Source organism: Hylobates moloch, unplaced genomic scaffold (genome assembly GCF_009828535.3).
Source record: "Hylobates moloch isolate HMO894 unplaced genomic scaffold, HMol_V3 SCAFFOLD_1, whole genome shotgun sequence".
Taxonomy (NCBI): domain Eukaryota; kingdom Metazoa; phylum Chordata; class Mammalia; order Primates; family Hylobatidae; genus Hylobates; species Hylobates moloch.
Genome location: NW_026652276.1, coordinates 211,284,564 through 211,310,139, shown reverse-complemented (window position 1 = coordinate 211,310,139; position 25,576 = coordinate 211,284,564). Strand labels below are relative to the sequence as shown.

At 41.9% G+C, this 25,576-nt stretch overlaps 1 protein-coding gene across 5 annotated transcripts in view; it reads left to right on the top strand.

Annotated features, from left to right (window-relative positions):
- Window positions 1-10,481: 10,481 nt before the first annotated feature.
- CEP41 (centrosomal protein 41) overlaps window positions 10,482-25,576 on the top strand; it is a 50,095-nt gene continuing 35,000 nt past the window's right edge. The window contains exons 1-2 of one of the 5 annotated variants that reach the window (XM_058426723.1): window positions 10,723-10,741; window positions 25,449-25,555. In XM_058426723.1, coding sequence (XP_058282706.1) covers window positions 25,504-25,555 — 52 coding nt within the window. In that variant the 5' untranslated portion in view covers window positions 10,723-10,741; window positions 25,449-25,503. Of the gene's footprint in view, window positions 10,624-10,648; window positions 10,742-10,820; window positions 11,025-25,448; window positions 25,556-25,576 lie in introns of those variants that run through there. The other 4 variants (XM_032761743.2, XM_058426726.1, XM_058426738.1 and 1 more) reach the window with 4 other exon arrangements.

Here is a 25,576-nt window from a genome sequence, read left to right as displayed (position 1 = left end):
GGCCGAAACTCTGTAACTTTAAAGCAATAACTCCCCACTATCCCCTCCCCTCAGCCCCTGGTAACTTCTACTCTACTTTCTATCTTTGAATGACTTTGCCTATTTTAGATAACTCGCATAAGTAAAATCACACATTTTCCCTTTTCTGTTTGGCTTATGTAATGTAGCATGTTTTTAAGGTTCATGCAAGTTACAGCATGTTTCAGAGCTTCATTCCTTTTTATGTCTGAATAATATTCATTATACATATATACTATATTTTGCTTATCCATTCATCAGTTGATAGACACTCGGGTTGGTTCCACCTATAACTAGTGTGAATAACGCTGCAATGAACATTGGTGGACAAGTTTCTGTTTGAGTCTCTGTTTTCAATTATTTTGAGTATATACCATTGAGGAATGAAATTGCTGGGTCATCTAGTAAGTCTATATTTAAGTTTTTGAGGAACCACCAAACTGTTTTCCACAGCAGCCCACCATTTTATATTCCCATTAGCAATGCCCAAGGGTTCCAACTTCTCCACATTCTAACCAACACTGGTTTTCTTTCTTTCTTTCTTTCTTTTTAAATAATAACCATCCTACTGGATATGAAGTGGTAGCTCATTGTGGTTTTCATTTGCATTTCTTTTTCTTTTTTTTTTTTTTTTTTTGAGATGGAGTCTCACTCTTGTCATCCAGGCTGGAGTGCAATGATGCAATCTCAGCTCACTGCAACCTCCACCTCCCAGATTCAAGCGATTCTCCTGTCCCAGCCTCATGAGTAGCTCGGATTACAGGCACCCGCCACCACGCTGGGCTAATTTTTGTATTTTTAATAGAGATGGGGTTTCACCATGTTGCCCAGGCTGGTCTCAAACTCCTGACCTCAGGTGATCCACCTGCCTTGGCCTCCCACAGTGCTGGGATTACAGGGGTGAGCCACCATGCCCGGCCTCATTTGCATTTCTTGAATAACTATGATGAATATCTTTTCATGTGCTTATTGGGCATATTTATATCTTCCTTAGAGACATGTCTATTCAAGTCCTTTGCTCATTTCTTATTTGGGTTTTGTTCTTGTTGAGTTTTAGAAGTTCTTTATATATTCTGGATATTAATCGCCTATCAGATAAATGATCTGCAAATATTTTCTCATATTCTGTGGGTTATCTTTTCACTCTCTTGAGGGCGTTCTTCAAAGCATAAGCATTTTAAATTTTTATTGTCCCATTCATCTATTTTTTTCTTTCTTGCCTGTGTTTCTGGTGTCATATTTAAGAATTCATTGCAAAATCCAAAGTTGTAAAGATTTCTCCTTATGTTTTCTAGTTTTAGTTCTTACATTTAGGTTTTTTATCCATTTTGAGTTAATTTTTTTTTTGAGACAGAGTCTCGCTCTGTTGCCCAGGCTGGAGTGCAATGGCGGGATCTTGACTCCCTATAACCTCCACTTCCCAGGTTCAAGTGATTCTCCTGCCTCAGCCTCCCGAGTAGCTGTGACTACAGGCGCCCGCCACCACATCCGGCTAGTTTTTTGTATTTTTAGTAGAGACAGGGTTTTACCACGTTGGCCAGGCTGGTCTCGAACTCCTGACCTCAAGTGATCCACCCGCCTCTGCCTCCTAAAGTGCTGGGATTACAGGTGTGAGCCACCCTGCCCAGCCAAGTTATGCCTCTTTTTTAAGAACTGGTTGCTCTAGGGTTTATAATATGTATACTAAACTTATTAGAGTCTACCTTGAAATAAATACCACTTCATGTATAGCCTAAGAACGTCCCAACAGTACACTGCCAATTCCTCTCCTAACCTTTGTGTTATTGTAGTCATATATTTTAATTGTATGTGCTATAAATCTTTAATACATTGTTACTATTGTACTTAGTACATTTTCTTTTAAAGAGAATAAAAACTTAAAGTTAATTGTCTTTTAAATTTATACTGCTTTTTATCATTTTCATCATTCTTCATTTCTTTGTTTGTTTTGTTTTGTTTGTTTTTTTGAGACAGAGTCTTGCTCTGTCGCCCAGCCTGGAGTGCAGTGGCGCAATCTTGGCTCACTGCAACCTCCACCCCCCAGGTTCAAGTGATTTTCCTGTCTCAGCATCCCAAGTAGCTGGGATTACAGGCATGCAGCACCACGCCTGGCTAATTTTTGTATTTTTAGTAAGAGACAGGCTTTCACCATGTTGGCCAGGCTGGTCTTGAACTCCTGACCTCAGGTGATCTGCCTGCCTTGGCCTCCCAGAGTGCTGGGATTATAGGCATGAACCACTGTGCCCAAGCCATTTCTTTGTGTATACCAAAATTTCCACTAGTATCATACTCTTTCTGCCAAAGAACTTCCTTTGTTTTTGTTTTGTTTTGTTTTGTTTTTGAGACAGGGTCTCGTTCTGTTGCTGAGGATGGAGTGCAGTGGCTCGATCTTGGCTCACTGCAACATACACCTCTGGGGCTCAAGCAATCCTCCCACCTCTCAGCCTCCTAAGTAACTGAGACTACAGGTGCATGCCACCACACCTTATTAATTTTTGTATTTTTTTGTAGAGATGGGGTTTTACCATGTTGCCCAGTCTAAGAACTTCCTTTAACATTTTGTGTAATACAAGTCTATTGGCAATGAATTCTCTCAATTTTTATCTAAAAAATTTATTTCACCTTCATTTTTAAAAGACATTTGCCTTGGGTATAGAATTAAAGGTTGACTCTTTTTCTTCTTTCTGCACTTAAAAACGTCCCTCCATTGTTTTCTGTTTTGTACAACTATGGTCAAGAAGTTTGCTGTAATTTTATCTTTGTTCTTCTGTATATAATACTTCTTTTTTTCTCTGGCTGCCATTGAGATTTTTTCTGTATCTTGGGTTTTTGTCATTGTGACTATAATGAGTGCACAGGCAAATTTTATTTTGATTTTGTTTGGTTCGATTGTATTTATGCTGTTGAGTTTCTTGGATCTGCAGTTCCTTATCTTTCATCAATTTTAGAAAATTCTTGGCCATTATATCTTTAAATATTTCCTCTTCCCTATTGTCTCTCTATCCTGTCCTTCATATTGTTCTCCAGTTTTTAAATGATGAGTTCTGTACCTTCCTTCTCAACTTTTTCCTATTTGTGTTTCATTTGTGATCATTTCTATCATACTGTCGTCAAGTTCATTGATTTCTTCATCAGCTATGTCCAGCCTGCTGATGATCCTATTACAAGGATTCTTCATTTTTGATGTCGTGTTTTTTTATTTCTCACATTTTCTTTTATTATAGTTTCTATCTATTCTCCAAATGACCTATATGTTCCTATGTATTTTCTATTCTGCTAGATCTTTTAATATATTAGTGATAGTTATTTTAAAATCCCTGTCTTATGTATCCTTATTGCTGAGCCTGGTTCTGAGCCTGGTCCTGTTAATTGTTTTATCTCTTGACAATAAGCTTTCTCTCTCTCTCTCTCTTCTCTTCTCTTTTCTTTCTCTCTCTGTCTTGATTTTCTTTTTTTGTATTATAATTTGTTATCAAATGCTGGACATCATGTTAACAAGCCAGGAGAGATGAGGTAAATAGTTATACCTAGAAATGGCCATGCTCTTTCTTTGGTTGTTAGTATTGTGGAGGGTTGAGTTAATCCAGTTAGCAGCTGAGCTGGTTTGAGTTATGTTTTTGCTATCACGAACCTCAGCGCACCAGAAAGTGCCATTATCTTGTGCTTAGTGCGGTGAGCAGAGGGTTTTTCTCAGTATTCCTGTTCTGTTATCAGCTTTCAGCAGTACCTGCATACCTGTACTGTTGAGCAGGGGTTTCTCTCCACAGTATTGCCTCCCCTTCAGCAATAGATTGTTGTTGCTTGCTACTTGTTGCTAGGGTTGTTGCTCAGCCAGGTGGTGATTCTTGTATCTCCTAGTCCAGCCTTAGTCTTAGGCAAGGCCTATGCACCTGGGCTTGGGGGATGGGACTTCCTCAAATTCCTATCCTCCTCCCCTCACCTGCCCCACGGTAGCCAAACTCTGCCTTGTATCTTTGGTGGACCTTGGGCTGAAGACTTTTACCTGTATCTCTCCCATGGGTAGTCTATCTCTACTTTATATTGGTTCGGGTTCTTGGACCCAAGAGGTTTTTTTGACCCTCCTCTCCCTACCCTAGAAGCAAATGGCTTTTACTTCTGCCCTCCCACTGAAGCATTAGATATTTACTGATATCATGAGAGCACAAAGGATGATTTCTTTTCCTTTCCCAGATGTAGACATGTTTAGCTTCTACCCCTCCCCTGGTGATCCTGGAAGGCTGTTGCCCCTCCCCTAAAGCCCTTTAATAAGAGAAGGGTCATAGAATATGGGTGGTGGTTTGTGACTGTCTTCAGAAGCAGCAGCAAGTCACGTCCTGCAAATGTACACCACCAAGGGGGACTCTCTGTGGTCTCCTATCTTGCCCCCATCTTTCTTTTGAGCACTCAGTGGACACTGCTGGAGAAGACACTGCAACAAATAAACATAAATTCCCCTTGTGTCTGGGGCTCTGTATTAGGGTTCTCCAGAGAAACAGAAACAATAGGGTAAGTGCGTGCGTGTGTGTGTGTGTGTGTGTGTGTGTGTGTATGTGTGTGTATGCAGAGAGAGGAAGATTTATTTCAAAGAACTGGTTCATTGGCTCACACAATTATGGAGGCTGACAAGTCCAAAATCTGCAGGGTAGGTATTCTGGCAGGCTGGAGACCCAGGGAAGGGTTCAAAGGCGGTCTGCTGGCAGAACTCCCTCTTCCTTGGAGGAGATCAGTCTCTTTTCTCCTGAGGACTTCTACTGATTTCATGAGGCCCACCCACATATAGAGGGTAATCTGCTTTTCTCGAAATCAACTGAGTTAAATGTTACCTTGTCTTTTGAAATACCTTCACAGAAATATCTAGAATAGTGTTTGATCAGATACATGGGTACCACAGCCTAGCCAAGCTGACACATAAAATTAGCTGTCACAGGCTCCCCGTTATTCTAAACTGATCCGCTAGCCCAAATTCAGCCTTTAGGATTAGTGAAAATTTGAGCTGATTTCTTCTTCCCCACTTCTATGATGGTTACCTTTTCCCCTAGTGCTCTGCCAAATGTGAAAATGTTTGTGTATCTCTTCTGTTTTCAGTGGGGCTTGTTACTTTTGGAATTACGTTATGTGGTTGCTTTGTGACCTCAACTCTCTGAAGAATATAAGAAAACTTATGATTTTGGCTGGGTGCAGTGGCTCAGGCCTGTAATCTCAGCACTTCGAGAGGCCGAGGCGGGTGGATCGCCTGAGGTCAGGAGTTTGAGACCAGCCTGGCCAACTTGACGAAACCCCATCTCTACTAAAAATACAAAAAATAGCCAGGCATGGTGGTGGGCACCTGTAGTCCCAACTACTTGGGAGTCTGAGGCAGGAGAATCACTTGAACCTGGGAGGCAGAGATCGCAGTAAGCCAAGAGCATGCCACTGCACTCTCCAGCCTGGGTGACAGAGCGAGACTCTGTTTCAAAAAAAAAAAGGAACTTATGATTTTGTAGGATATTCATTTTTCTTATTTTAGGATGGGAGTGATGTTCCCTTGCAACTTTTTACATCCTAAATCAAAGCAGAACTCCATTAACGTGGTTTTTGTTTAGTTTTTACTATGGGTATGATGTGGATTATTTAAGAACCAGGAAGGACAGGAATTACATTTGCAGCATCTAGCAAGTCAATGGCCTATAGGTTTCACATGAAAACCTAGGTTTCTGGATTATTTTGAGAAATGTGAATATCTGACACAGTTGATCCACATTTACTGGCCTCTTCACAGGGCACAGGCTCGCCAGTTGTCCATTGTGCCAGAGCGAGACAGGTACCTCCCAACACTGACTCCTCCTTCATCCCCTTGGGGCAGACCGTTCTGAGACCCAGGTCAGCTCAAGAGCCCCCTTGGAACTAAGTCTGTGGCAGAGCATTGTTCTATGCAAATCCCACGCCAGAAACCAGATCATGGCATGTGACGACCAAATGCGCTGGGTTTGCTCACAGATGGTAAAGGAGGTCTTGAATCTCGCTGGAAGGGCCATCATGCATCTCTTCTGCCACAGCCAGGAGTTCCATGTGGCCCACAGAGGTGGCTCCACAACTGCACAGGTGAGAATGCCAACCCCATCAAGCAACCAGGATGCCAATTTCCTCATTTCATCAGAAAGTAACACAGCCTGTGATGGTCCCAAAGAAATTCTGGGAGGTAGGTATTATTTCTCTGCAAGGGGCCATAGGGATGGTTGAGTCCTTTGGGCTCAGGCCAAGTACTTCAACTCTAGCCTAAGCTGGAGGCAGGCAAGGGCCAGGCCTCCACTCAGAGGCTGGTATGTCCCTCCCTCAGACACATTCTGCCACAAGGTGGAATGAAATCAAATTGCTACCACAATTGCAGGGACTTCATTGCAGAGTGGGACCTGCAGATCTGTGGGTTCACTGCCTCAGGTGTAGTTCCATTTCTGGAGGCCAGGGGAAGGACCCCAGGTCTGGACTGGATTAGGCAGAATTGTTCCAGAAGCATCTGGAAGTGCACGTCATTTAGGAAATTAGGGTAAATGAAGCCAAGGGAAGGAGCCAAGGCCCACATCAGAGAAGTAACATCATGAGACAGGTCTGAGGCGAGGGTGTTGGGCTGCAGTTAGGAGATCAGGCTTGAGCGCTGAGGTGGGGAGTGGAGAGTTCTCTGGGGGCTGTGAGGTTGGAGGAGAGGGATTAAGAACGGGAGAAGGTCCAAAGGGCTTTCGGTTCAGGAGAGGGCCAGCCTGCTGGACACCAAAATGCCCATTTAGTTCCAGGGGAAGGGAAATGAGCACCTAAAACACGAAATAGCCCTAAACCAGCCACACTTAGCTATCTAGACCTTCTACCAGCTCTGCAGAGAATAAAAGCTTTTTGGAGCACATAGAGGGTTAAAAAGAAGACATCAAACAAATGGAAGTTCGCAAGAGCGCTTCTAACTTTGAGAAAAATAAGATTAATCAGTGGAAGTAGGAACTTTTAAAGAAAAGAATCAGAATTTCTTCTCTTACAAACAAAGCTTGAACCTCTTAGCAATCACGACTTTGATTGCAAGACTCTTACTAAAGTGCCTGGAGAGTCTTTTACTGCCAAGAACTGCCGCACTTCAGATACAGGAATTACTCAGAATTCAGCTTCAGTCTAAATCAGCCCACACAAAAGCCATAGACAGTTTCCAGGCTGAAGTCAACATCAGGTTTTTTGTTTCTTAGAGGGAGAATGTAATTTTTAAATTATAAAATTAATTCACAGTCAATGAAGAAAATTTGTGAAATACACAAAGGTATAAAGAATAAAACAAATATCCACATTCCATAATCCAAAAATAGTTTATATTTTTGATTTTGCTTTCAATTTTTCTCTGCAGATACCTGTATTTTTCTCCATGTAAATCAGGATTATATTAAATAAAAAGTTGTTTCTTGCTCTTTTCATTTACTGTAGCAGGAACAGTTCTCCACTGCCTTAATTATGCCTTGAAACATACTTTTAAATGATTCCATAAGATTACCTTTTATAGATATGCCAGCATTTATTTTAATCATTTTAAAATTGATGATCAATTAGATTGTTTCAATTTTTATCATTTTAAATATACTTCCAGTAAACATCTATCGATGTAATGTCTGTACATTTGTCCAATTGTTTCCTTAGGAGGAATTCTTAGCATATTAAGATTTGAGGACTTCTCAATACCTACTCTCAAATTATTCTTCAAAATGGTCATGCTCCTTTATATTCACACTAACAATATGTGATCATGTTGTTTCATGAATCATTAGCCAGCACTAAGCATTATCGTTAAATAAAAAAAAGAAAAAAACTTTTGTACATTTGATAGTTGAAAAACGGGATCTAACTATCTTGCTCTGTTTTTTTTTTTTTTTTTTTTTTGAGACGGAGTCTCGCTCTGTCGCCCAGGCTGGAGTGCAGTAGTGTGATCTCGGCTCACTGCAAGCTCCGCCTCCTGGGTTCACACCATTCTCCTGCCTCAGCCTCCCAGGTAGCTGGGACTACAGGCACCCACCACCACGCCCGGCTAATTTTTTGTATTTTTAGTAGAGACGGGGTTTCACTGCGTTAGCCAGGATGATCTCAATCTCCTGACCTCGTGATCCGCCAGCCTCCCAAAGTGCTGGGATTACAGGCATGAGCCACCGCGCCCGGTACTCTGTGTTTTTTTAATATGTTTATTGGATGTTTTTCTTTTATCAATTATCATTTTGTACCATTTGCCTATTTTTTACAAATAGAGACAGGGTCTCACTGTGTTGCCCAGGCTAGTCTTGAATTTTTGGCCTCAAGTTATCCTCCTGCCTTGGTCTCTCAAAGTGCTGGAATTACAGGCATGAGCCATTGCAACCACCATTTGCCTATTTTTTCAAAGTAAGCACTTGGTGTTCATTTTGATCCAGTTTTGGCCTAGCAGGATCCAAAAGGAATCCTAAAGAGAAATTCATGATGTTAAAAGTCTTTTGGTTTATAGCTTTAAGCTTTCCAAGGATTCCATTGAGGCCAAATGTGAAGGAAAGGGGTGACTCTTTTAAAGGAGAGTCTCCTTGGAGCACAACACCCCCCGCCCCCCGCCTGCCGGCCAGAATCAGAATTGAGGGATTGGAGAGGGAACATGTATTTAAATTACCCCACCCGGACACACAGACACACAGTCAGTTGGATTCAAGAACCAGCCGGATTCTATAATCTCTCTATAATGCTTCCTGTGCAATCCAAATGTGACAACCACAATGACTAGTGAGGCAAGTAAACCAGATGTTCCTGTACCCTCTGGAACAGAAGAGAGACAACCATACCAAGAAGTGAGCCAAAACACTGAAGAATGGAAGTTGAATGGACTGGTGGACGTACTTGTACTTTCTGCTGTTTTGGCTTTTTGACTGTTGTTCTTTAACTTGATTAATGCATTATCGCCCATCTACTCAGTTCCTCAAGTTAGAGAAACTATAGCCATCTTTGATGAATTTCTATTCCTTGCACCCCTTATCTCTTCTCATGTATACTATTGATTTTACCTACACGTCTTTAAATCTCTCCTTTCCTCTCTTTCTCACCACCTCTGAGTGTAGTCCCTTATCATCTCCTTCTCTCCTTTCCCGTTATTCTATCCATAATCTCTATGGTTACCCACAAGGTGCACCAGGTAAGCATACACTCTAAATAGTAATGAATCTAGAAGTTTCTGCTTGCTATGCAAAAGCTTCTAGATTAACATACTTCCCTCTGCCTCCTTCCAATTTTTTGCAGACTTCAAACCCTTCCTTAATAGAGGAGTGAGAGACTGAGAATTTTAGAGGGGTTAAAGAACTGGCAAACATTATGGAAATGAAGACAAAACTTAATAAACATGAAAGAGTGACATGAAAAGTCCAAGAAGCAGCTGTGGCCAGAATTCAAGATTCTGATCAAGCAGCACTGACTGGCAACATGATCCAAGGTGTAGCCCTAAGGTTGGGTTGCTGAAGTGCCTAAGAGAACAAGGGCATGTGAGGCCATGTTGTTGAATGGGTCATCTCACAGACCCTGAAGTAGCTCAAATGTGTGCTATTATTCACTAACAGACAACTGGCGAGTATGAACTGCTCAGAGTAACCTTTCTCCATTCCTGGAAAAACAACTTAGAGCAAAGGACAAAGGGTTACTGTGTTGTTCCTTCCATGTAAAAGGAAATAATAATTTTTATGGATTTGGTGGGACATTTAGGAGCCAAGTCAAACTGTGTGTGTAATTGTTTTGTAAAGGTGCTGGGACTTCATTTTCAGATCGGGAATGGGAACAGGTGGTCTGGTGGCAGGAGTCACAATGGTTTCCATGACGACGGGATTGGGTCCTAGTCATCCTCCCATCCTCCACAAAACCTACTGCAGCTTTTCTCATAAGGTGCTTATTAAGTATTTGTTAAATGAACGATGAACCACAGAATGGCGCGTGTGCTTTGCAATTAAGGATGTCGCTCTACAGCTAGCCTAAAAGCTTTTAAAGCACCGATAATTATTGTATTTACCCATGTATTTTGCATAATTTGCATATTAACTTAACCAGAAAATAATAAACCATACTCTCCCATTTCTGGTGAACAACCCTGGCCCATATAATATTCCCTATTGTGGAATCAGTAGCCCAGACGTTTGGTTGAAACGGCCATAAAACGGAGCTGGGGGATGGGGAGTCTTGTGTTGTATTTATGGTTCTACATTAGCTAAAACTCGTGTTTTATCCCCGCTCTCAAGCCACTGCCCCCGCCCCTGGCTTTACGCAGGCGCCAGCCTTCCCCTCCCCCGCGCCCCTCTTCCCGCCCTAAGGCTAAAGCCGGCGAGCCCCGGCCCGGAACACAAAAGGCCTCGCTAACCGGCGTCCCGCGTTGCCCTTGGCAACCATTGAGCGGCGTCTTGCCCTCCTGCGACCCCGAGATGAGAGAGTAAACGGGGCCCCCATTGGCCGGCCGGGGAAGACGGGCCAATCGGAGAAGAGGGTATAGGGAGGCGGCTGAACAGGGTTGGGGTAGGAAGCTAGGGTTAGAGGCAATCCGTGAGGCTAGAACCTCGAACGTGGTCGGTTGGAGCAAATATGTCCCTCCGGAGGCACATTGGGAACCCTGAGGTGAGGGCCGGGTCCCGGCCAGAGAGCCGGAGGGGGCGGGCGCACCGGAAAAGGCTCCATGTGGGCGGGGAAGAGCAGCCAGCGACTTCCGCCGCCCGGAAGGCGGGAAGGGGCCGGCGTGAGGAGGGGTCGGGGTGCAGGGGCGGGGCGGGGAGGGCCTGGGGGCCGCGGGGCAGCGTTCAGGAGCCCGTAGTGAGGAGCGATCTCTCCCCGCGTACGCACGCCAATACTTGTGGCTGCGAGGAGCGAAGTACACAAAGACACAGCCCTTACCCTCAAATGGCTTACAGTCTCGGAGTGACAGTTACAAAACAGAAAAGACAAAGGAAGCGCTGCACACTAATGGCACGTGTTGAAAGCCAGCCAGCATCTCTGATTGTGGGGATACAGGAAGAGCAGGAGTAAGCTGACCAAACCTTTGGAAAACGGGCAAAATAGGACATTAGGCTTACCCCTCTCTCCATAGGACCCTTCAGTTTCTTCATCTGTTTCACCACTAGTCCCCTGCTGCATTTGTGGCAGTTTCAACAAACGTTATTGGACTTCCACGGTGCAGTAGGTGCTAGACGTACAAAGAAGACAAGGCCTCTGCCCTTTAATAAATTGCGTATAGTGGACCGGGCGCGGTGGCTCAGCCTGTAATCCCAGCACTTTGGGAGGCCGAGGCGGGCGGATCACGAGGTCAGAAGTTTGAGACCAGCCTGGCCAACGTGGCGAAACCCCGTCTCTACTAAAAATACAAAAATTAGCCCGGCGTGGTGGTGGGGCGCTTGTAATCCCAGCTACTTGGTAGGCTGAGGCAGGAGAATCGCTTGAACCCGGGAGGTGGAGGTTGCATTGAGCCAAGATCGTGCCATTGCACTCCAGCCTGGGTGACAAGAGCAAGACTCTGTCTCAAAAAAATAAAAAATAAAAATAAACGATAAATAAATTGCGCCTAGTGAAGGAGACTGTGAACAGAATTTGAGTACAGTGTGGTCGGGGAGCAAGATGTTACGAGAAAATAGGTAGGACTCAACTGAGGGAGTGAGAGTAGGGTTGTGGAGATGGAAGGGGTGGCAAGGCCATTCATTAGCCAGGTGAAGCATCATCCCGGCTAGAACAGCCCAAGTGAAGGTAAGGAGTGTGTGAACTCAGAACAAGCCCCTGTAGGAGTCCAGGCTTTCTCTGCCTTGCTGAGGTTCTTAGCCTTTATCCCAAATAGGAGTTGTAACTGTTTCATCTCTTGGTGACTGCCTGGTACTAGGCTGAGAAAGTTGTAAGGCTGAGTCTAAGCCCTGCAAAGGAGCCATGGTCAATTAGTAATGTCTAAATGCTGCATGATCTCACTTATACGTGGCATCTTAAAAAGTCCAGCTGATAGAAGTAGAGAATAAAATGGTGGTTACCAGAGCCTGGAGGGTGGGGGGAAGGAGGGCAGAAATGGGAAGATGTTGATCCAAGGGCACAAAGTTACAGTTAAACAGGAGGAATCGTTTTTGAGATCTCTGGCACAGCACGGTGACTATAGTTAAAAATAATTACAGCAGACTCATAACCCCCAGTAGAAAATCCATGTATAACTTTTTACTCCCCTCCCCCCTGCAAAAAAAACTTAACTACTAATAGCCTACTATTGACTGGAAGGCTTACTGATAACAGAAACAGTTGATTAACATATTTTGTATCTTACGTGTATTATATACTGAATTCTTAAAGTAAGCTGGAGGAAAGATTATTAAGAAAATCATAAGGAAGAGGAAATATATTTACTATTCATTAAGTGGCAGTGTATCATCATAAACATCTTCATCCTAATTGTCTTCATGCTAAGGGGCAAGGAAAAGGAGGGGTTGGTCTTGCTGCCTTAGGGGTGACAGAGGCAGAAGAAAATCTGGGTGTAAGTGGACCTGCACAGTTCAAGCCCATGTTGTCCAAAGTTCAACTATATTGTAGATTTCAAAATAAATTGTATATTTTATGAGAGTAAATTTCAAATATCTCACCCCAGAAAAATGGTAAGTGGGTTGATGGATATGTTAATCTGATTTAATCATTCCACATTGTATGTGTATGTATATACCAAAACATCAAATTGTATCCCATAAATGTATAAAGTTATGATTTGTCTATCAAAATATTAATAAAAATGTTAATATTGTCTATCATGGGGGTGGGAGAGATAGGTGAGGAGAATGGCAGTTTGCCACATATTTATCTTGTCTGCTGGTCAGAATTTGAGAAGTTTTTTGAGTTATTAAAGGTGTGACATGGTCAGATTTGCAATTTAGGCAGATGGCTGTGGCTACATGGTAGAAGATGGGTTTGAGGAGGCTCCAGGACTGGAAATGAGATTGGTTAAGTGGTTACTATTTTTTATTTATTTATTTATTTTTGAGACAGAGTCTCACTCTGTCACCCAGGCTGGAGTGCAATGGCGAGATCTCAGCTCACTGCAACCTCCACCTCCTGGGCTCAAGCGATTATCCAGCCTCAGCTTCCCGAGTAGCTGAGACTATGGCGCACACCACCAAAGCCTGGCTAATTTTTGTGTATTTTGTAAAGATGGGGTTTTACCATGTTGCCTAGTCTGGTCTCGAACTTTTGAGCTCGAAGCCACCCGCCTGCCTTGGCCTCCCAAAGTGCTGCTATTACAGGCATGAGCCACTGTGCCCTGCCAATAGTTACTATTTTGATAGAGATCTAAACTAAGGCCATTGAACTAGGGATGGAATCGAGGATAAATGTTTAGGTGGGCAAAATCATCAATACTTCCTGATTAGCTTTGAGAGATGTGTGATGGGTGACTTAAGTCTCAGCTTAGATTACTCATTGGTGCTGGCACCATGAATGAGATCAAGAATATGAGAGAAAGAAAAGGAGGAATAGTTTTAGGAGTGTGGGGAAAGAGGAGCAGTGATGTTCTGTGTGATTATGTTTGTGCCCGAGACAAAGATGCCCAGTTTACTCTCTTGTTTGAATAGAGCACAACTTCTAGTAGTTTCTTAAGAAAGAATTCATAAGAAATAGTTTTAAAAATGTATGTCTAAAATGTTAGGCATGTCTAAAAATGTTCTTATTCTACCTTAACATTTATTTGCCAGTGAGTTTGGCTGAGTATAGAATTATTGGTTGAAAATCATCAACATCTTTTTTCTTTTTTTTTTTTTTTTAAGACAGTCTTGCTCTGTCACCCGGGCTGGAGTGCAGTGGTACAAACATGGCTTACTATATCCTTGAACTCCTGGGCCCAAATGATCCTCCCACTTCCTGAGTAGCTGGGACCACAGGTGTGTGTCATCGTGCCCAGCTCATTTTTTTGTATTTTTTTTATAGACATGGGGTCTCCCTATGTTGCCCAAGAGGGTCTTGAACTCCTGGGCTCAAGCAATCCTGCCTTGGGCTCCCAAAGTGCTAGGATTACAGGTGTGAGCCACCACACCTGGCCACCATCAGCATCTTGCAAAACATTGCTTAGTGGTCTGGTGTCACGTGTTGTTGTGAAGTCCAAAGCCATTCTGTTGCTTCGTGACTGAATTTTCCTCTCAAGAAGCTTGTGGAACCTTTTTTTTTGTCCCCAGTGTGACTTTACAAAGATATTTCTATTTTCACTCATTTTGATAGGCACCAGAAATTTATGTCTTTTTAGTCTGAAAATTTTCTTAACTTTCTCTCTCCTATTTTCTCAATCCTCTTTTTCTTGAATTCATTATTCTGATGTTCTCTATTCATATAGATAACCTATATGACTGGTTCTCTGATTTTCCTAACTTTCATCTCCTGTTTCCCTCATCTTTGTCTTTCTGCTCCCTTTGGGAGATTTAATTTTTATCTTCCAATCCTTCATTTTAGTTTTTAATTTCTGCCGTCATGTTTTTAATTTTTTTGTTTGTTTTGAGATAAACTCTCACTCTGTTGCCCAGGCTGGAGTGCAGTGGTGGGATTTCGGCTCACTACAACGTCCGCCTCCCAGGTTCAAGCGATTCTCCTGCCTCAGCTTCCCAAGTAGCTGGGATTACAGGCACCCGCCACCACGCCCAGCTGATTTTTTTGTGTTTTTAGTAGAGACAGGGTTTTACCATGTTGGTCAGGCTGGTCTTGAACTCCTGACCTCAAGCCATCCACCTGCCTTGGCCTTCCAAAGTGATGGGATTACAGGTGTGAGCCACCGTGCCCAACCCATGTTTTTAATTTTTAAGAGCTCTGTTTTTTGCTCTGTTGTACTTTTAAAAAACGTTTTATTTCAAAATAAGTATAGATTCACAGGAAGTTGCAAAAAAAAATAGTACAAAGAGGTCCTATGTATCCTTCACCCATTTTCCCCCAATGATTATATTTTACTTGAGTACAGTACAATATCAAACTAGAAAATTACAATTTGTACAATGTATGTATAGTTCTAGGCCATTTTATCACTTATATAGATTTAATCAAGATTTGCACATACGTAGATTTGCAATCAAGATAAAGAACTATTGCATCACGAGAAATATCTCCAAGCTACTCTCCTGGTCACACCTACTTTCTTCCCTCTCATCATCCTAACCCTGGGTAACCATCTCCACAATTTTGTCATTTTGACAACGTTATATAAATGGAATCATACAGTATGTGACCTTTTGAGATTGGCATATTTTTTTTTTCACTCAAGATAATGTCCTTGAGTCGCATACAAGTTGTTGCATGTAGCAGTAGTTCATTCTTTCTGGTACCTGATCAGTATTCTGTGGTATGAATGTACAACAGTTTTTCTGTTTTGTTTTGTTTTGTTTTGTTTTGTTTTTTGAGACGGAGTCTCACTCTATCACCCAGGCTGGAGTGCAGTGGCACCATCTTGGCTCACTGCAACCTCTGCCGCCTGGGTTCAAGCGATTCTCCTGCCTCAGCCTCCTGAGTAGCTGGGATTACAGCTTCCTACCATTGTGCCCGGCCAGTTTTTTGTATTTTTAGTAGAGACAACGTTTCACCATCTTGGCCAGGCTGGTCTTGAACTCCTGACCTCGTGATCCACCAGCCTCAGCCTCCCAAAGTGCTGGAATTACGAGCGTGAGCTACCGTGCCTGGCCTGTACAGCAGTTTTTTAACCATTCAACTAGTATAGGACATTTTGGTTGTTATCAGTTTTGGACTATTACAAGTAAAGATAACATTTGGGTATAACTCTTTGTGTGGATGTTAATTTTCATTTATCTGGGATAAACGCCCAGGAGTACAATTGCTGGGTTGTATGGTAAACATATGTTTAGTTTTATTAGATACTGCCAAACTTTTCCAGAGAGGCTGTACCATTTTACATTCCTGCCAACAGTGTATGAGAGATTCAGTTTTTGCATACTCTTGGCAACATTCAATACTGTCAATATTTTTTATTTTAATGGTTATAATAGATGTGTAGTGCCATCTCATTGTGGTTTTAAGTTGCATTTCCCTAATGGATACCAAACACATCTTTTCATGTGCTTATCTGTCATCCATATATCCTCTTCAGTAAAATATCTTTGTGTCTTTTGCCTATTTTCTATTTTTCTTAACTGTTGAGTTTTTGTTTCCTTTTGTGTTGTTGGTGATGACTGTAAATATTATTGCAAAACAAGGAAATGTAGGATTACATTTCCTTTCTTACTGCTTTTTGTTTTTTCCTGGAGTTTCTGTTTGCCTTTATTTTTAATTCTATACTTTTAATGAATAATTCAGGACATTTTCTTGTATCACTACTTAGTATATTTTCATAGTTATCTTTTCCAAAGCCTTCTCTATACATTTGAACATGTGTGTGGTTGGGGGAAGGAGAGAAATGTAAGAGTTTTATTTTGTAGTTTTGTTTCACATAAATGTTATAACATTGTATATATAGTTCTTTGACTTGACTTTTTTCACTTAACAATATATCCTGGAGATCTTTCCATGTCAGAAAAATATACCTCAGTGTAATGATTTCCTTTTAACTCTTACCTAAGTATTTGGTGTGGTTGTATCACAGTTTTGTTTGTTTATTTGTTTTTTTGTTTTGCTAGTTCTATAAGACCTCAGTTGTACAAATGGACTGATATGATTTGATTATCCATATACTACATTATAGCCAATTTCGGTTCTTATTGCTTTTATTCCCACTCTTCTCCTTTGACTATAGACATCTGCTCCCATATATTTAATGTGTATCTTTCTAATTCAGCAGCCATATTTTTCATATAAAACAGACATTATTTTGTGAGCTTAAAAATTTTACAAAAATAGTGTTATGCTATTTGTGTACAATTTGCTTTTATCATGCAAATTATGCTTCAGATCCATCTATGTTGATAAATATGTCCAGTTTATTACTTTACCTATTGTATAGTAATCTAGCATGTGACTAGACCACATTTTATCTATCAGTTTCCCCATGGTGGTCATTTAGGTTGTTTTTGACTATCTGCAGTTACAAACACTGATGCAATGAATAGTTTTACTGTTGAGTTTTGAGAGCTCTTTATATATTTGAGATAGTAGTCCTTTGTCAGATATGTGCTTTGCAAATATTTCCTCCCAGTCTGTAGCTTATCTTTTCATCTTCTTAACAGGGTCTTTTGTAGAGCAAAAAGCAATTTTTTTTAATGTATTTACTTTTTACATTTTTTTCTGTAAGAGCTTTTTTGAGATGTAATTCACATAGCATAAACTCACCCATTTCAAGCGTGTACTTCAGTGGCTTTACTGTATTCACAGAGTTGTGCAATCATCACTGCAATCAATTTTTTTTTCTGAGACAAGAGTCTTGCTCTGTTGCCCAGGCTGGGGTGCAGTAGTGCAATCTCAGCTCACTGCAACCTTGGCCTCCCAGGTTCAAGTAATTCTCGTACCTTAGCCTCCTGAGTAGCTGGAGTCACAGGTGCATGCCACCATGCCCAGCTAATTTTTGTATTTTTAGTAGAGATGGGGTTTTACTATGTTCACCAGGCTGGTCTTGAACTCCTGGCTACAAGTGATCCGCCTGTCTCGGCCTCCCAAAGTGCTGGGATTACAGATGTGAGCCACTGTGCCTGGCCAGTGCAATCAATTTTAGAGCAGTGTGGACATGTATTTTCATTTCTTTAATGATAGTTTTCTTAAATGTTCTTTTTCCCTGCATGGTCTCTGTTTGTTCCAAATTGCTATTTTTGTTTTGTTGGAGATGTTTGTGTTAGTCAACTTAGGCTGCCATAACAAAATACCGCAGACTAGGTGGCTTCAACAACAGAAATCTATTTCTCATAGTTCTGGAGGCTGGAAGTCCAAGATCAGGGTGCCAGCTGATTTAGTTTCTGGTGAGGACTCGCTTCCTGGCTTGCAGATGGCTTCCTTCTTGCTGTGTCCTCACAGTGGCAGGAGGAGAGAGGGAGTCCTCTAGAGTCTCCTTTTACAAGAACCGTAATCCTACTGGATAAGGGTGTGAGCTCACTTAGTTGTAGTTACCTTCCAAAGGCCCTATCTCCAAATAGTCACATTGGGCTTCAACATACAAATTTTGAAGGGACACAATTCAGAATATAGCAGAGTTCTCAGACTTATTTTATTCCTCAGATGTAAATTTATGTTTTCAAGTAGGAGACTTTCTTATTTATTTATTACAAAGACCACATTACAAGCTTCAATCAAGTAGGAGATTTTTAAAAGAAGATTGAGATCTCTGTATATTTGAGAGACACTTGCTGATGGTAAGATTTATTATAGAATGATCTCGCTAGGCTATGATTTTGGGACACCCGCCTCCCAAATCTGTACCTTCCTCTCAGGCTGGCCATTTTCCCCAGAGAACCCCTCCAGTCTCCTGAGGGTAAAAGCCTAGTTGAATTCCTGGAGGCATTAGAGCTGGAGACTAAGTCTCAACATTGGTATTCATCATTCACTAATTACCTCTATTTTCAGTAATGATATCTCTGGCTTTCCCTGTGTGCAGACCTCCCACTCAAGAAACCTTTTCCAGGGAATAAATCTATAGATATCTGCCAGGATTGGGCAGAGGCAATCATCCAGTGAGTGGCACAGAGAGGAGAGGGATTTGGAGATCCAGATGCTTCTCAAAGGCCTTTAACCAGCTCTTGTTTCAGCCACTCCTTCTACTCCCCACTTCTGGAGCCTTTTAAGAATTTGTTCTTTGCCCTCCCTCTTGCCCCATACATAGTCTTCAGCTACCTTGAGTCCATCAAGGCATTTTCACTTGTCCATTGACTTTGTAGATTTCAGAATTCTAGTGCTCTATCACTGTCACTTCTCCCACTCTATTTTTGGGGCTTTATGTCCTTAAAATAGTATCTTTTTAATGAGGTTTTATTGAGGCTTTAAGGAGTGACATTAGATGCATTCGTTCAGTCGGCTGTCTCCACCCCATAGATCACAATCTGTACTTTATTTACTTTTATGGGGCATACTTACAAGACTATAAAATAGAGACCTTGTCTGCATTGTTCCATTGGCTGGCACACAATAGTTGTTTCGTAAATATTTGTTGAACAAGTAAATGAATACACTTCTGAACTGCAGAAGAGAAGTCAAAGCTAAGGTCCAGTATTTGGAAATCAGAAACATATACATGGAATTAAGCCTAAGTGTTAGTCCACAGAGAACTTACAGATTGAGAAGTTGGAATCCTGAGAACACAATAATGAAATGGCTAACAGAGGAATGATCCATGTGTTAATGGAGAATCAGGGGAGAAAGATGTCACTGACACCAAAGGAATGGAAACTGAAGAAGATGAGGATCTATAACAGTGTCATATGGCATAGAAAGGTAAAGTAAGTTAAGGACTGTAAAGTGTCCATTATATTCAGCAGCTAAGGGATCGCTGATGTTGGTTAGTGCCATAGGAACCTCAGTAGAATGTGGGGACAGCAGCCATGTTGCAATGGATGGAAGAGTAAGGTACAAATACCCAGTGTAGATTTCTTTCTTTCAAGGAGCTTAGCTAGAAGGGAATAAGGGTGGGGTCATGTTCCAATTACATATTGGTTTATAATGAATCACCCCATGGTTAGTGGCTTTAAACAATGATAGTCATTTATTATTAGCTTTTGTGATTCTGAAAGTTGACTTGGCTCAGCTAGATGGTTTGGGATTTCTCATGTGGTTTTGCAGACAGACAGGAGCTAGGGCTAGAGTTATCTTGAAGGCTTCATTCACATGTTAGGCCACTAATACTGTCTGTTGTCTGCGACCTGAGCTGGGGCTGTTGGCCATATCACCTACAAATAGCCTTTTCTATGTGGCTTGGCCTTCCTCACAGCATAACTGCTGAGTTCTATGGGCTGCCATAACAAAATGCCACAGGCTGTGTGGCCCCAAGTGTCCCAAGAGAACCAGGTAGATGGAAGCTGTACTGCCTTTTGTGATCTAGCCTCAAAAGTCATCTGACACTGCTTCCCTCATAGTCACAGGCCCATCCAGATTCAGGAGAGGAAACAGAAGCCCTTCCCTCAGTGGGAGGAGTGTAACGTCATAGTGTAAGTGCGATGGGAAATTTTCTTGTGGCTGTCTTGAAAATTACAATCCGCTACAGGTGGTAGCTGCTGAGACATGGGTCAAGGTTGATGTTTGAGATCAGAGTAATTAGACCAGGTTAAAGATCCCATTTTAAAAAGTTCTCCTCTAAAAGGCCTATTTTAAATGTGAGATTGCCTTACATGTGGCTGTAGTAAAACTGGTACCTACTCTCTTCATTTTATGGACTTCCTCTCCCTAGAAGATAAGTAGAGACAGTCTGAACAAAATGTATAATGGTTTTTTGAAAAATATTTTAAATGTAAATATTATTACATATGTTGCAGTTGAAATACAAACAACTTTGTGAGTCCCATTTGAGAGAGATGGGAAGTCTTGAAAAGCTCATTCATTTTTTGATATTTTCCTTCAGAAAAATCCCATCTTTGACTTCTCATTCTTACCCCTTCTTCTCCAACATCCATGTATTCACAAAGCCTAGTCTTACTTTGCCTATGTTAGTAATCTTCCCAAATACTGATTAGATTGTGTAGCTCACAGCTCAGTATTTTTGGCACTTTCCATTGCCTTCAGGACCTAGTCCAGACCACTCAGCCTATATTCAGGCTTCTCCACTTGGAGCCTACCTGTCCCTGTCCAGTCTTATATCACAGGGTTCCATATACCAATGATTCTTAACTCTTTTGGGGTTACATACCCCTCTGAAAATTTGGCTAAAACCAAGGATCCCTTTCCCTAGAAAAATGTACATACACACAAAATTTTGCATAGTGTCATGAGACTCATGGACTTCCTAAAACCCATCAGTGGACCCCATATTAAGAACCCTTGCTGGAGTAAAGATGTACAGTGGTTGTGGGGAATGAGATAATGTAGGTAAAATGCTTAGTGCCTGATGATATAGTAAGTACTCAATAAATGTTAGCAGCATTACCATGTTTCTTGTTGTTGTTAAATCATCTCCAGCAAATAGAACAATTTGTTCTTTAAACTTGCTTTTAAAGTGGCTTTGCTATTAAAAATTTCTCCACTTGGAATACTTTTTCCATTCCTCTTTCCTATCTTTTTTATCCACAGAAGATCAACCCTTAAAACATAGCTCCAGTGTCCATTCTTCCATGAAGTCTTTCTTATCACCCCCAGTGGATGAGCAATCTCCTTTGACATTCCTCCCTAGGGCCCTCCATGTCCGTGCTGCCCACGTGGCACCAGCATGCACACTACATGTTGCTCAGGTCTTCATTTGGCAGATACTTTTTGCTGTCTCATTAGTAGAGGGTCTTGTAGTAGGTACAGAGATCTACAAGATAGAGCCCCTGTCCCAAGTGCAGGAGTAAGAAGTGTGAATGGTACAAAGAACTGTGAGTATTCAATCAAGGAAGAGATTTCCATTTGACTAAGGCCTTCAGAGGAATCTTCCCAGAAGATAAGTTTGCCCTGAGTCTTGGAAGTCACGTAGAAGTGAAATAGCTGGGGTGTGGTGGGTAGACAGGGAGGACATTTTCTTTTATGTAAACCCTCAAAGGGTCTTTGACATTTTTGGTTGTTTTCAAAGAGCCTGTAATGATACCACAAACATGAACTTTCTCAACTTCCTGCCTCTTCCAGATGAACTTCATTCTGACCACCTACCTATCTTATATCTTCATCTTAAATAGATCCAAAGTTGACCCTGCTGTCTGGGCTCTGGATCTCATCCTGTCCCACTCTCTCCATACCGTTTTCAACCTCTCTTATCTTGCCCATTAGCCTGTATACATCCTCAAATCTCTCTCTTTTTTTTTTTTTTTTTCAAAACAAAATAACAACAACAAAGATTATTCCTTAGCAACTCTCTTAAGGGAAAAAGAAAAGATCATCCAGCTACTGTCCTCTTTGCTCCTTTGCCTCTCATATACTTGACCTGATGTTTTTTTGCATCTGCCCCATCAGTTTCCCATAGCTGCTTCCACCAGGGCCGTCAACAATGTCCTGGTGTGCTAAATTCAAATTCACTTTTCTCTTGGTCTCTTACTTGAACAGCATTCTTGTTCACTTGTTCATACTTGACCTCTTGTTCTCTGACTTGACAGCATTGTTCACTGTTGGCCACTCCCTTCTTCCTGATTTAATTTTCATGACCCACTTTTGTATGGCCTCTTCTGAGTTTCATCCAAGGTGCCTCTCCTCCACCTGACCTTAAATGTTGGGGTTTTTCAGTCTGCACCGTCCCCAGGATGATTTTGTTCATTTCCATGGCTTCCTCTGCTGCCTGTATGCTGACAACTCCCAAATCTTGTTTTTTTCTAGCCCAGGTCTCTCTCCTGATTTCTAGACGCAAATAGCCAACTAGGTACTTCCATTTTGTTTTTCGGGGTTTTTTTTAGTGAGAGTGTCACTCTGTCACACAGGCTGGATTGCAACGGCAGGAACATGGCTCACTGCAGCCTTGACCTGGGCTCAAGGAATCTTCCCACCCCAGCCTCCGGAGCAGCTGGGACCACAGGCATATGCCACCATGCCCAGCTAATTTTTTTTTTTTTTTTTTTTGTGGAAACAAAGTCTCCCTGTGTTGCCCAGGCTGGTCTTGAACTCCTGGGCTCAATCGATCCTCCCACCTTGGCCTCCCAAATTAATGGGATTACAGGTGTGAGCCACTGTGCTCGGCTGATAGTTCCATTTTGGACAACCCACAGATATCTCATACTCAGCATGCTCCAACTGACCATATTATGTTTTTAATATGTGCTTCCTCCTTAACTCCCTTTTTTGGAGAATAGTATCACTGTCCTGTTACTACATGAGTCAATTTTAAATTATATTGATTTAACATTTTAAAGATTTCTTGAAACGGCCTCTTCCTCTTCATCTTTATTGCCACTTCCTTACTTCCTTAAGACTACAGATCCTCTTAGCATGATAGCCTTTCAACTGATTTTCATGCCTCCTTTCTTGACTCCTATTCTCCATATTGCTGCCAGGGCCACCTTTCTAAGACAGAAATATAATCTTGTCACTCCTCCTTCAAACTTCTTCAGTGACCCCTCATCATCTTCACCAACCTAGGCACTATTGGCGTTTAGGCTGGCTAATTCTTTGTGGTGGGGCTGTCCTGTAATTGTGGGGTATTTAGCAGCACCCCTGGCCTCTACCCACTAAGATGCCAGTAGCACCTCCTACCACCCAGTTGGGACAACCAAAAATGCCTCTAGACATTGACAAATGTCCTGGGAGTACAAGGAGCAAAATGGTACCTGTTCGAGATCCACTGATCTACAGGATGAAACCCAAGTTTTTTTAAACATGTATGCAAGGCTCTTTGTGATCTGCCCCTGCTGCCTCTCCGGCATCGTTTGTCCCCGTATTTCCCGCTATGCTCCAGGCCGGCCAGTTACTGGTTTTTTTTTTTTTTTTTTTTTTTTTTTGAGACGGAGTCTCGCTCTGTCACCCAGGCTGGAGTGCAGTGGCGCGATCTCGGCTCACTGCAAGCTCCGCCTCCCGGGTTCACACCATTCTCCTGCCTCAGCCTCTCTGAGTAGCTGGGACTACAGGCGCCCACCACCACGCCCGGCTAATTTTTTTTTGTATTTTTAGTAGAGACGGGGTTTCACCGTGGTCTCGATCTCCTGACCTCGTGATCCGCCCGCCTCGGCCTCCCAAAGTGCTGGGATTACAAGCGTGAGCCACCGCGCCCGGCCCAGTTACTGTTAAATTGCTGAAAACTGTTGGTACTCCCTCTAGTCTCCACTCTTTTGCCATGCTTTTCCCTCGCCAGAAACCCCGTAGCTCCCACCCACTACTCCTTTAGCTTGACTAACCTCCTCAACCCTCAGAATTCAGCTCAAAAGTGACCCTTCAAGAAACAGTTCTTGACTCTTTTAACCTGGATTAGGTGCCAATCTGATGTGCTTTTGTCACACCCCCTCCTTCCCTTTCCTTGTTCCTCATGCAGCCTGGCGTCTGTTTATCCACTTCTCTGTCTTCCCAGCAGTCAGTGAAAGCTGGATGGCAAAGACTGTGTTTTTCACCTCTCTGTCCTCAGCACAAAGGCTTGCCCCTAGTAAGCACTCAGTAAATGTCCACCAAATGAATGGTTGGTGCTCAATACGTCTTTGTGGAATGAACAGTCTTCCTTGAAAACAGCTTCTTTTTTCAGCTTCTTCACTTTCCACCATTCCATCCTGTTTATGTAATTGAAAGAAAGCCAGTTGGTCAGTAGGTCAAAAAGCAGTCACCCCACAAAGCAAGAATTTTAAATAAAAAAAAGTATGTCAGTCCCATAAAATCTATGGTGCTCGGCTTGCAGTGGAGCACAAATAGTTTTACATTGCGGTTGGTACTAGAAAGTCAGGAACAAGAAATTGGACTGCAATGGGAACACAGAAAAGAAACTATATTTTTTTTCTCCTGCAGCATATGGATTTCTCATTAGTCTATGTAAGGGAAAACCGGGGGCGGGAAGGGCTCAGCCACTGCAGCTGTCCACACTCTCTCCCCTCATCATTCTGCTGCCACCACACCTGGTCCCCAGAGACACCCTCACTTCTTAGCTATTTTGGCTTAGGTATGGACAAATCCCCTTGGTTCAGCAGAGACTAGCCTGGAATTTTTAAAAGAAGCTTTGCTAGGAAACTAGTGGGAAAAACAAAACAAAAGTAAAAACAGGAAATAGAGTATAGAAGCGATAAAAAAAATAGAATGCAGAAAAAAAATCCCTTAGCCCAAGATAACTGCAATGTAGTATTAGTGTTACTTGACTCAATTTACCAGGCACATACTTTCTCTGGTTTTTTTTGTTTGTTTGTTTCATTTTGCCATGATATTGTCTGTCTCTGGAGAATTTGTACTGAAGTCTTGCTTTTCAGTCTTTGTATGTTTTCCTTCTTTTACTCAAGAATCTGCTCTGTCTTCCTCTAGGGAAGGAATTGAAACTGGCGTTATAGTTACTTTCTCATATAGACAAATTACTGATCATTTGGAGAAACAAGCTTTCCAACCTTTTTCTAAGGATAAAATAGCTCAGTGGTTCCAAACACAATCTGAGGACCGATGCTAAGCGTTGATGATAAAGGTGTGACTTGCCTGGGGTGACGTGAAAATCACAGTGTCATGAATGGTTTTTAATGACACTGAAGGACTGACCCTTTCACTCTGGGATTTTTTTTTTCCTTTTAGATGTTAAAATAGCAGATAGTTGTTGTGAGGCTTTTGCTTTGGTTTTGTTTTTTATGTCCTTGGCAATATTAAAAGGTGCCTCTAGTTTTAAAAAATTCTCCCCGGTCCTGAAATCCAAAATTTTGGCCAACAGATATTTTGTAAGACACTAAGTATCCCATATTGTTTGTATGCTTTGTGGGTCATTTGAACCATTATTTTATAGGTAAATGTTTATTTTGCAATCTTCCTGACAGAGTATGCTGTAGTTCACTGTTTTCAAAGGCAAAGGATACAGTTTTTATAAGTCCGATGTGCTCTTCTAAGGAACCAGATAGTTGCTGTAATGCAATCTTCATTTTCGGTATTCACTTATTGACTGAAT